This window comes from Solanum lycopersicum, chromosome 8, assembly GCF_036512215.1.
Source record: "Solanum lycopersicum chromosome 8, SLM_r2.1".
Taxonomy (NCBI): domain Eukaryota; kingdom Viridiplantae; phylum Streptophyta; class Magnoliopsida; order Solanales; family Solanaceae; genus Solanum; species Solanum lycopersicum.
In genome coordinates, this window is record NC_090807.1 from 64497293 (window position 1) to 64509445 (window position 12153).

The following is a 12153-nucleotide window of genomic DNA, read 5'->3' on the forward strand; positions in this document are numbered from 1 at the left end:
AAACTTTGGACTATAAGTAAAATTATTCGCACTCTGAAATATTATATGTTGCTTATTAATGTTAAAAAATAACGCACTTGTATTATTTTGACAAAATCTATGTTAAGGCTGATAAAATCCACAAATCGATTATTATATACCCTTCCCTCTAAAATATTTGTCATAATTATTTTCTTAAAAGTCAAAAGATATGAATTTTGATAAATACTCTATAATATATCTTATCATTATTGATACAAAAAAAATAATAAATTACAATATTTAATATAATTTTAAATATGATTTAATCTAATCAAATTTAGCTTTAAAATTTGATCAAATTATTTCTTAATAGACGAGAAGTGAAATGTGATAACTATTTTAGAACAAAGGAAGTACATTTTCGAAGAAATAATTAGTTATTACTGTTACATTTTTATCAATAAGTTAAATATGTAATTTAGGTAGAATTCTATTATAATCGCACTGGAGATATCAACTACACTAAATAAATTTTGTGCGATGAGCTCCATTAAAAAAGACATGTAAGAGTTTTAAATTTGGGATCCTCATTTAAATAAGAACTAATAAAGGTGCACTAAATTCCCCTTTTAATTTGTTTTAAAAAGAGTATTATCACAATATATGTAATTTCGATTTTGTCATTTTAGGTAAAAGGCCACGTAGCCTGAAGCAGGTAATTAAACATATAGTAGATGTCCTAATTTTTGGCTTTATAATAAGTAAGAAACTCAAGTATTCAGATAGAATGACATATCTCAAAGGTTATGTCAAAATCACCTAACAATTTGGTCAACAAAATGAATAGAATTCTTCAACTAATACTTTAAAATATCCAATCAAACAAGTGTAATTTAGGTTAGAAATTTTGCATATATATTGAATATTGATTTTGTAGGTGACTTAATTGTGGTTCGTTAATCCAACTTGATTTGGAATTTGTATATTTTAGGAAGCAAAGACAACTTTGTATTTTAATGCTTGAACAGAAAATTTTAATAGAAATTTTAAAAAAGAAAGGAAATTTTCCTAATTCTTCTAGATTATTTGAATTTTGTTTTTTGAAAATGCAAAATAAAATTCGTGTAGCCTTTATCTTCTATAAAACTCATTTTTATTGCTTTTATCGTTTTATAATTTTCATAAAATTTAGAAAGCTTCTAAATTAAAAGAAAAAAGATGTTGAATGTCACGATTCGATATACCGAATAACTATACGTATTTTTCAATTTCGGCCTAATGAACTTCACAAATTTGCTCTTTAAATTATGCTATTCATGAGCTAAAAGCAAATGTATCGTATGAACTAACTATAAGTTCTTTACCTTCTTTTTTCTTTTTTAGCTTTTTTGCTCTAATTCTAATTAATGTGAGAGTTGCTAGGTCTAACAATTAACACGCACCCCTTCTGTTACCTTTTTACGTATTTTTGACTATCTATTTATTATTATAGATGTTACATTGAAAAATTATTATATATTATACACTTTAATTTATACAATTATAACCTTTCGAAAAAATCATCTATCCTTTAATTATCAAAACTAGCCTAGTAATAGTACGTTATATAAAACAATCCTTTAACTTTTATGTAGTACAAAAGAACTAATTTAATTATTATTAGATTATTTAAAAGAAACTTTTACTATCATGTCTATAAATTAAATTAAATTTTAAATGAGTTTTTATTAAAATAATAGGATACCAAATACAGTGGTTCACCCACCAATTACATCCATGAAAAGTCAGAATCTGAATAGAAAAGGCACACACGAAAGAATCTTCATTAGCTTCATCTCATACTATTTTAATTTCTTGTACCTTCATCTTATCCCTATAAACCAACAACAAATACTATGTTATAAAAAAATAAATAAAATAATAACATTGAATTAAACTATAGAATAATAATTTCTTTTTTGATTTTACTATATATAAATCATTAACCAATATCCCTTACTTCTAATAATCCAACCGAAAAAACTAACCTTCATGTCTCCGTTTCCAAATTATTTGTATTTCACTTTTGCTCTGTTCCTTCTCCTCCTTTCGCTCCCATCTTTTCCCGCCAGAATATTACAACAGGATCCGTTGACGGAACTCGCCGCCGATATTCAAAACAACACGTGGCATGCTTTCGTTAAATTAATCGACGCCGGAAAAGGCAGTCAGGTCACCGGCATGTCGGAGCTGAAAAAATACTTCCAGCGATTCGGCTATATGCCAATTCCCGATCAAAATTTCACCGATTTTTTCGACGAGGACTTAGAGTCTGCAGTACTCAATTATCAGAAAAACCTCGGTTTACCAGTCACCGGAAAACTAGACGATGAAACGATGAGTGAAATTATGCTTCCGCGTTGCGGTATGAGCGATTTAGTTCATGATCACAGCTCGTTACATACTACGAAAAATTACGCTTACTTTTACGGAAGACCTAGGTGGATGAAAACATCTCCGATGATTTTATCTTACGCTTTTTCACCGAATTCGATGATCGATTACATCGACGCATCGGAAATTAGATCCGTTTTTCAACGAGCGTTTGCGCGGTGGTCTTCTGCGATTCCAGTGAATTTCACTGAAACAGAGGATTACTTCACAGCGGATATTAAAATCGGTTTCTACAGCGGCGATCACGGCGACGGAGAACCGTTTGACGGAGTGCTGGGAGTGTTAGCTCACGCTTTTTCGCCGGAGAACGGGAGGTTCCATTTAGACGCGGCGGAAACATGGGCCGTTGATTTCGATGAAGAAGGATCAAAAGTGGCTGTGGATTTAGAATCAGTAGCGACCCATGAGATTGGGCATGTACTTGGGCTTGCTCATTCATCGGTAAAAGATGCAGTAATGTACCCAAGTTTAAGCCCAAGAACGAAGAAAAGGGATTTGAAGCTTGATGACGTGGAAGGGGTCCAAGCTTTATATGGGTCAAACCCGAATTTTAAGTACACGTCATCATTGGAACATGACACGTCATCATCAAATAGAAGAAGAAGAACAACATCAAAGTGGACCACTTTTTTGGGAATGGTGGTTTTGATATTTTCCTTGTGTTTATGATTTGATTGCTTATATTTTTTTTTATTTTTTTTTGGATGGATGTATTTAAAAGATAGTGATGGATAAAGATGATGTTATTGTAAAGATATTTCACACACACAAAAAAAGTAAAAGAACATTCTTTAACAATGTTTTAAAGGTTCTATTGATATATTCTTTGTGAATCATTCTTGTTGGGTTGAACTATACAAAGGGAGATAAAAGAGTCAAAGAAGAATTGTAAGTTTGGTTACCTTTGTGACTTATTATGCCAAGATAGGCGCAGAGACAATAACTTGTATGTGGTTCAGTTAATAAATTTATTAAATATGTAAAAATATTAAATTTAGAGTTCAATTTTATTTTTAAATCGTTCGAAACTCATGAAATAAAAATTTTAATTTCGCCTCTTGGTTTTGAACTTATTCGTTTTTATTTTACTTTTTTAACAGAGTGAAAAACAAAAAAAGACAAGCTAAAAGCTAATGGACTTTTTCTATATTTAATGGTTTATTAATAAAGATATGACAATTTTTTATTAAATGATAAATATTTATTCGTGCACAATATATATATCAAATTGAGCCATTTAAACTTAGTGGTTAAAAATTATAGTAAGAATATGTTACTTAATCGTATGTGTATGATAAAATAAAAGTTTTGTATTTATTAATTTGATATAAATATCACGAACATATGAGTTTTTATCATTTTTGTGCATTGTGCAATGATTAATTTCTTTATTGTTTTTAATAAGAATTGGTAATTGCAAGATCAAGGCTGCGCTATTTTGAAAGTAGTTAGGAAAAAAGAATTCAATTTCAAAGTGAGCTATCTGAATTTTCATCATTAATTAAGTAGTAATTGATTAATTATTTATATAGATAAGGCATGAATTATACTTAAAATAAATCATAGAAAAAGACGTATTACGAATTAGTTAATTAGAATATTTGAAATTGACAAATTTTATAATACAGACAGTTTAGAAATTCAAATACATTATATAGCTATCTATATCATACTAATACTATTTAAAGAAGAGACACTAAAAAATATTTTTGATTATTCGAAATACTATAGAATAATGAAAGGAAGATGATGCTAGAAAAGTAAGAAGTAAAACTCCAAAATCATATAATATTGTGCGTTGACATAACTGGTCTAACTTGTAAAGTGTAAACATATGCATTTTAGCGTGGAGAAAAAGAAGAAGGTCATAGTTATTCATTTCGTTTTAATTTGTTTGTATTAATATTATGTGATCTAAAAAATATGATAGTTATAACCACGTAATATATTTTAGACCAAAAAATTAAATTATATCATTTTAATACATTTCACATATTTTTAATTTAAAATCACAAATTTCAAAATTTTTATTAATTTTGTTAATCTCACATAAAATCATAACAAATCAAAACAAGAGAATATTAATATTCTTTTTAATGTTTTGAGTCAAGAAGATGTAGATGAAGTTATACTGCTAGTTTGATATGAAAAATAAGAATAATCTCGATAAAATTTAGATATCTTGTTTGATTAATATACTTGAGATAACTTATCCCATAATTTATAGCATAGTGGAACAAGTTATCTATATACATGGATAATTAATATTGAAATAACTACTTTCCAATCAAACGACTCCTTATTTTTAATAGTTGGACTTGCTTTATTTATAGCTTCTTCTTTTTTTCCTTGGAGCATTCGAAATTCATAAGAATCGCACAACCATAATAGAAATTTGACATACTTATAACAAAATACTTACACGATAGATATTTGGTCTAGATTTTGATGTTGATTTTCCATAGTATTGAAATTGTCTATTGAAAAAAATTAATTCATTTTATTCAATTTAGTGGTTAACCTAACACGAAATTTCAAATAAAGAAAAGAATTAAAATTTGTATTTGATTAAGAGTGAAGAATCCTAAAGTTTTAGGTTCAGATTTTAATGGAAATGAAACAATATATTGTGTAATTTTTTCTCATAGTTTTAAATCTAGATAAAAGAGTTATATCGAAGTGATAATGAAAAATAACATATATTTTACAAATTAATTAGTCGAGATAAGCAAACACTCAAATCATATTAAAATTTAATTAAGATGTTTACGAGTGACGAATTAACACGAACGTTAAAAGTTAGAAGGAAAAAAAAAAGAAAGAAAGGATTAAAGTTTACATCTGATAAAACATGTGTGCCAAATATGTAATTACGAAACGACGAATTTGGACAAAGGGCTTTGAGCTAAAACCCTAAACCCAATCAACACTGTATCCACCATAGCTCCGAGATATTCACCCAAAACTCTCCGTACAATGGCTTCAAGGTGTAGCAGAATTATCAGCAAGGCTTCGCTTTCTTCTATCAGATCCGCCATGAAGCTCAATTCTCAATCAGCTTCTTCTGCGACGTCGTTCTCCAGTTTCTCTGCTTCAACCAGATCTGCTTCGTCTCCTCTCCGCCGGTTATCCTTTTCAAGGTACTTTCAGCTACAGTTAATTACAGAATATAGCCGATTCATATTCCGGATATAGCAAAATTACGTTTGCATCATGTTAGTTGATTGATTGAACATTTGTGCGGTTACGTTTGTTAATTTTATGTTATCCTAGTGTTTTTTGGTATATTTATGTTATTAATTTTTGCAGAATTCCGTCGGAGCTGGGAGGAGTGCAGTCAATGTTGCCACTACACAATGCAGTTGCTACGGCGAGGATGACGTCATGCCTGAGCTCAACATCGAGGAGTTGCAGAGCTCTTTCACAGGGTACACTCTGCTGCACCTCTCCAGACCTCTAGCATGTTCATTTATTACTACCACAAAATAAAAAAGAAGTATGTGCTTGTTCTTACTGTTTGTCCATGGTTGTTAAATGTGAATTTTTCTTTTTGTTATGATATCTGTTTATGTGGATGTTATTATTGGAGATTCAAATCCAAGCGTTTATCGGGAGCTTTAAAAATGCTTAAATTACTAATGATTGCTAATATCCAAAGGAAAGGAAATTCAATATGAGAGACATTTCAATTTTCATAGAATTCAAAAAATTACTAAAACACTTGCAATCAAAATGAGTTTTCTTATCAATACGTCTTCTTGCTGGAGCTGATGGTACGTTGAACTACCTAAGAAGGGCAAACCAGAATGGTCATTACTTTGAATATGCGAAACTATATGACAACAATTACTCGTACCAATCAGAAGTTGAGTTAGTGTTGCAAAGTCTTGAATTGGCTTGATGACATTCTCAAACTTCTTTTTACTGAAACATATACAATGATTTCATCATATTTGTGAAAATTGTTTAACATATTTACCTTATCTGGTGCTCTTCTCCTTCTCCTATTTTAATGTATTAGTGTTATTAGGAAATTAGCTCTATCTATACCTTGAACCAGCTTCATGTTCTTTGAAAAATATTTTTAGGTATGGTGCATCTGTTTCTTGCACTCTCTGTTAAAAATTGGACATATTTATTCGAACAGGGGCAGAAAAGCTCTTGTGGAATGACTTTCCTCCTCCCTTTCATCAGTAAACTATGGGGGAGAGTGTCTTCTATTGAGTAGCAATTGTAGAGGAGTATGCCTATCATCCTTGACTTACTAGCTCCTTCTAGACTTCCATATAAGATGGGGTAGACAAGTTATGATATAACTTGTTTCACTTTCACAGGGTTTATTATAATTTGTAGTGACTAGCAATAGCAATAGGTTCACCCAATAGTGTTCTATCATCTCAATTGTACTATAGAAAACGAAGGACAAATCTGAAAGAATATTTCTTATATCATGAATGAAAAACCAATGAAGTAAAATTGAGATGGTGAACTCTCTTGTCTCTGTACATCTAAGAACCTAACATATGGTTGTGCAGTTGTGGTCTTACCTTGTTGAATAACTTAGAAGTCAGAACTAGCAAGTAGCAACTAACAGGGATGAAACCAACCATTATTAGTTGTGAAATTGGATATTCATTTATGACTTTGAAAATCATGTCACTAGTCTATTTTAAAAACAAAGGAAAAGTCAATTTGGGTGAAACATAATAATAATGGTCTGTATTTACCGTTAAAACACCTGTTTTGTTGTTTGATTTTTCTTGAACTCCCGATACTTTTGGTTCTCTCTTCTGGGGGAGTGTGGTGTTGGTTGACTTGTTGTAAAGGGTATGTAGTCGGATTCTTTGAAAACCAAGGCTTATGCTGATGAACCATTTAAGCTCTAAAGCCTACTTGGGTTCTTGGGCTAGTAGTCTTTTTACTCCCCTGAAGCAATTGCAGTCCAAGTTGGTTTGGGCCGAAACCTTCCACTCCTAAACCAGATATAAATCTTCTCATGCTTGTTCTTTTCTATGTTCACTAATATATTTACCTAAACTTTGCTTATAAAAGTATGAATATCCTGAACACCTTCCCTAGTAACCAAAAATGGACATATATTTTGAGGTGGAAGGTTTTGATCAGCTTATCTGACTGGAATATTTGGTTCCTGCAGGCACATGAGTTTCCAAAAGCATGAAAGAAATATACTGGAATATGACAGGCCTTCCTATTTTGCTTAAGTGCGTTCCTATCCTAGCACCAACTTTATCAGCAGTCTTAAGAAAACTATTAAATGAGTAGGGTAGAAGTGAATTCTGTCTAGGGCTGCAATTTATCTTTTTGCAACCTTCACATGCAATTATTGAGTGTAAAAACTTTAATTAAAAGCTTTCTGAATGAATAAAGTTTTATTATCTTGTCGTTGATTATGCCATTTTACCTATCTCATAGTAGCACTTTGGGAATTTTGGAAAAATGTGTTTCTGCATCTTACCATTTTTAAGAAGGTTCATTTGATTGGTAATGTTCTTATAATATGTTTTGGAGAGCTCCTTGCGTTCAAGTGATTCCAAAGATTGAGATTTACTCTGCAAACTGAAAGCTCATAATCCCTTAATGATCAAATTATAATATTAATAATAATTGAAAGCTCATAACCACTGAAATTCATCTGTTAGTTCAGTTGAATGATTTTCCCAAGCTTAAAATGTTCTGGAGGCTCTGTGTGGTAGTTAGAGTGAGGGAGATTTTGTAAAAGCTGTTTCAGTCTAGTGACAAGACTATTAAATGTTATTATGAACCATGTTGTTGTAGGCTACTTCTAGGGTAAAAGAATGATGGGTTCAACAATACTTAGTGAAGTAAATGATTTTCTTCATAGAGCCAACCCCAACTTGCCCTGGAGTTCTTTCATACTCTCATCCACAATTTCTCTTTATGTGATTCGCACTTCTCTTTTATTTGCCGGAGAAGGTTTGCATGGACTTTTAGGTCATAATTATTCCATGTCTGGCCACGATCTGTGTATATAAGCACTTCTAAGTCAATGTCAGCATTAGAAATGCTCTCAAGAATTATAGCAATATCTTATCTATGAAAATGATCCTGTCGTTCTTTATGAAACCCAAAATATAGGTCTATAATGTAATCTGTCACTGGTCTAGTTTTGTCTTTGAGAGTCCTGCTATGACTGTTAGGTGCAGGTGGAGTCTATTAGGAGAGACTACAAGGAGCAGATTTAATGCCTTGGTGATTGATCTTTAGTAACTTCTATGCATTTTTCTTATAAAAAAAGTAATTTTTAACAACTTCCATGGTTTTGATTTTAAATCATATTATCTACTTATTACATATAGTAGCAGGTAAATTGGAATCTCATTGAATTTGATGTTTGATTAAAGTGGTTAGAACGGAATAGGTAGATTTGTTTTTCAAGTTGTGTAGGACGAAGTATCAGCTAAGAGGCGACCATTTTTTGACTGTTACCTCCGGGGTTCCGCTGAAAAGAAAAAAGAAAAGTCCTACAGGAGTCTGTCATAAACTAATTGTCTGACTTCAGTTGCTTTTATGTTAAGCTATTATGCCCCTATTTGACAAAGCCTATTTTGGTAACAAGAATTTTCATTTTCCCAGATGATACTGAAGGAACGTGAAATTTTTTGCTCTTCAAGAGGAGGTTGTATCTGCTTGAATTTAGCTACAAGATATTTTGCCTTGGCTTTAAACCATGTTTTCAGACATATCATCTGCTTATTGTAGAGAAACAGATGCATCAGAGATGAACCTACCCTTTTCTTTTTCAAATACTTGAATGCAAAATTGTCTTGTATGTAACACTTAGTTTATATCCCCCTTCTAGTGGCAATTGTATCTACAACAAAATGTATTTGGTTAATTTAAGGAATCTAACCTAACTTAGTTTTGATCTTTGAATTTGTATTTGGCCTCTTCATATTTCTCCTGATACGAGTCTTTTGTTTGTGGCAATAGAGCTGGGTCTATCAGTACCGAGGTGACTTTGTTAGCAGATTGTTAGAGAAAGCTGTCAACTCTTTGATGGAAATGCAAGATTTTGTCGTAGGCAAGGCAGTTCTGTTTAATGACTCAAACTTTATAAGGGCGGTAACAATATTTGATTGTATTGAACTGAGTTCTGTTTCCTTGATTACTAGGAAATTTACTATGGAATAATTCTTGCTTCCTTCGTTTTTTGGGCCGATTTTCATACTGAAAATGGATGAGGTTCATTTGTATAACAAAGATATCTTGTTTTTCCATAATTGTTTTATGTTTTCCATCAGTTTGTTGTGCTGAGAAAAAAAAAGCTTTGGCTTTGAACATTGCTTTGTTTTTGTTAGTGTGAAGATGCCAACTACAATGAATAAATGCTTATTGGGCATAAGGGCATTGCTATAATCTTTTTATCATTTTACAGATGTAACTGTATTTGAGTTTTCCACTTCAATCCAACTCCGACCAGCTTCTTTTTTCACTCTTTTCTCCTTCATCTTCTCCCTCATGTCACCAACATCGATCCACTTCTTATGCAATGCATACATGTTAGACATTAGTACATAAACAAACTCGTTATCGCCTTCCAATTCTATCACCTTTGCAGCTGCCACTTCTGCTATTTCTGTATTCCCACAAGTGACAGAAGCACCCAGTATTGCCTTCCACACTAATCCACAGTTTTCAAATCTGAGTTCATATATCATTTTCTCTGCCTTACTCACGTCCCCTTCTTGCCCCATGAGCTTAATCATTGAAGAGCAGTGTTCCGGCATTGGGCTGATACCATAATCGTTGACCATTAGTTCGAAATAGTCTTTTGCAGCTTCACAAGACATTCTATTATGCCAACATGCAGCCAAGACGTTCACGAATGTAATACCATCAGGTTGTAACTCTTTCACTGATTTCAACTGCTCAAACAACCGCATAACTTCATCTGAACTACCATTATGAGCATATCCAGATATAATCGTGTTCCAAGTTATCAGATTCTTGACAGGGAGCCATCCAAACAGAATGTCAGCTTCATTCATTTGCCCACATTTAGAATACATGTCAACGAGAGCAGTTCCAACAACAACTGTTTCGTTCACACCATACTTCACTGTGCAACAATGGATCAACTTCCCCCAAGTTATAGCTGCTATATTGGCAATGCCACTCAATATACTTGAAAAAGTGAATTGATCCATCAGAACATTACCTACATGCATGTTTTGAAAAAACAGCAGAGCTTCTTCTGCTCTGCCTCGGTTAACATACCCTGTTATTATCGAATTCCATGAAGATGAATTCGGGGTTGGCATTCTTGATAACATATCAACAGCATCTTCTATGTTACCAAACTGTGCCACGCCACTAATTACCTCGTTGTATGACACCGTATCAGGTTCAGGCATTTGACGCAAGAAATCAAATGCCTGATCAAGCCTCTTGTTTCTTGTATTTGCTGCAATGACTGAGTTCCAAGAAATCGTATCTTTCTCCATCATACTATTAAACACCCTCGTCGATTCTTCTACAGAGCTACATTTTCCATACATGTCAATCAAAGAATTGGAGACCACAATGCTGCACTCCACACCAAATTTCACAATCTTGGAATGTATCAATTTCCCTAGCTGTACTAAACCAATTGATCCACAAGCTGATAAAACAGCTGTAAAAGAGTACGAATCGGAACAAAGCTCCGATCTTTCCAGCTGAATAAACAAGTTGAGAGCAGCAGTGAACTTCCCAGAACGAACATAACCCGATATCAACGTATTCCAAGTAACAACATTTGGTTCAGTCATTTCGTCGAACAGTTGTTGTGCATTAACCAAAAGCTGAAATTTGACATAGAAATTGACCAACGCTGTAGCAACAAAGACATTGCTGACATACCCAGATTTTAAAATGCAGCAATGAAGCTGCTCACCATGAGAAAACCAACCAAGATTGGTACATGAACGGATCAAATTAACCAGAGAATAAGCACTAGGGTTCGAACCAGAATTCAAGATTTGAAAATACTTAAACAGGGCGATTTCAGAACTAATTTCAGTTTGTGCCTGATTGGAAATAAAAATGATTTTTGAATTGAATTCATCTTCTTGATGGGGTTTTATAGTGCTGCTGAAGTACTTAGAGAAGAAACAATTTTGCTGCCTTTTGCTTAGTAGCTGCACAGAGCATTTCTTGACTAGTTCAAAGTTGATGAATTTTCGGCATAGCTTTGCATGCATAACATTTTGTTTATGAAATCTTGACATGTAATGATTCAAGAAAATTTTGACCTTATTCTATTTAGACATGTAATATAGATATTATCAAAATTCTCTATTTAGACATTCGAATTAAGTCTCGTTTCAATTGAACGCATAATACCAATATTATTCTTAATGAAATTCATAAGTAGAGTGTGAGAAGAATATAATAATACTTACATTCCCTCTACCTTGTGGAGGTAGTCGGAAAACCCTATGCTCGAGTAGAACAAATCAAAGTTGAAATGGGGAAAAAATGATGGAATTTTTTTTAGCAACTAGTCAAAAGAAACAATAATAACGACAACAACGTAATGTGATAACTGAAGCACAACAATCACATATGATAAAAGAAATCAAAAGCAATACATTACAAGAATAGGATTATTACTACGACATACAACTCTCCTATTCTAATTTTGATCTCTTAGCTGTGTCATGTCTTGTCTAATTACTTCACCCCAATACTTCATCTGTCTACCTTTAACTTGACCTTTTCTCATATCTACTATAT

At 32.4% G+C, this 12153-nt stretch overlaps 3 protein-coding genes across 12 annotated transcripts; 2 read left to right on the plus strand and 1 right to left on the minus strand.

Annotated features, from left to right (window-relative positions):
• The first annotated feature begins 1803 nt into the window (after nucleotides 1-1803).
• Nucleotides 1804-3192, plus strand: LOC101251805 (metalloendoproteinase 4-MMP). The gene has a single exon (XM_010327186.4). It carries the CDS (start codon nucleotides 1993-1995, stop codon nucleotides 3061-3063), a length of 1071 nt encoding a protein of 356 aa, XP_010325488.1. The 5' UTR covers nucleotides 1804-1992; the 3' UTR covers nucleotides 3064-3192.
• LOC101257198 (protein NONRESPONDING TO OXYLIPINS 2, mitochondrial) lies at nucleotides 3086-9676 on the plus strand. Of its 10 annotated transcripts, none has more exons than XR_011211317.1 (5): nucleotides 3086-5534; nucleotides 5704-5890; nucleotides 7550-7616; nucleotides 9010-9052; nucleotides 9367-9676. XR_011211317.1 is itself a non-coding variant. In XM_010327182.4 (4 exons), exons 1-3 carry the CDS (start codon nucleotides 5371-5373, stop codon nucleotides 9027-9029), a joined length of 303 nt encoding a protein of 100 aa, XP_010325484.1. In that variant the 5' UTR covers nucleotides 3086-5370; the 3' UTR covers nucleotides 9030-9052; nucleotides 9367-9676. The 10 variants fall into 10 exon arrangements, 5 of the variants coding, with proteins under 5 accessions (XP_010325484.1, XP_004245772.1, XP_004245775.1 ...); XR_742905.4 differs by having other exon boundaries at nucleotides 5704-5822; XR_742901.4 differs by lacking the exon at nucleotides 9010-9052.
• Nucleotides 9677-9702: 26 nt separating this feature from the next.
• On the minus strand, nucleotides 9703-11770 carry LOC104648962 (putative pentatricopeptide repeat-containing protein At5g47460). Its single transcript, XM_010327185.4, has one exon. The coding sequence runs from the start codon at nucleotides 11643-11645 to the stop codon at nucleotides 9801-9803; it is 1845 nt and encodes a 614-aa protein (XP_010325487.1). The 5' UTR covers nucleotides 11646-11770; the 3' UTR covers nucleotides 9703-9800.
• Nucleotides 11771-12153: the final 383 nt, after the last annotated feature.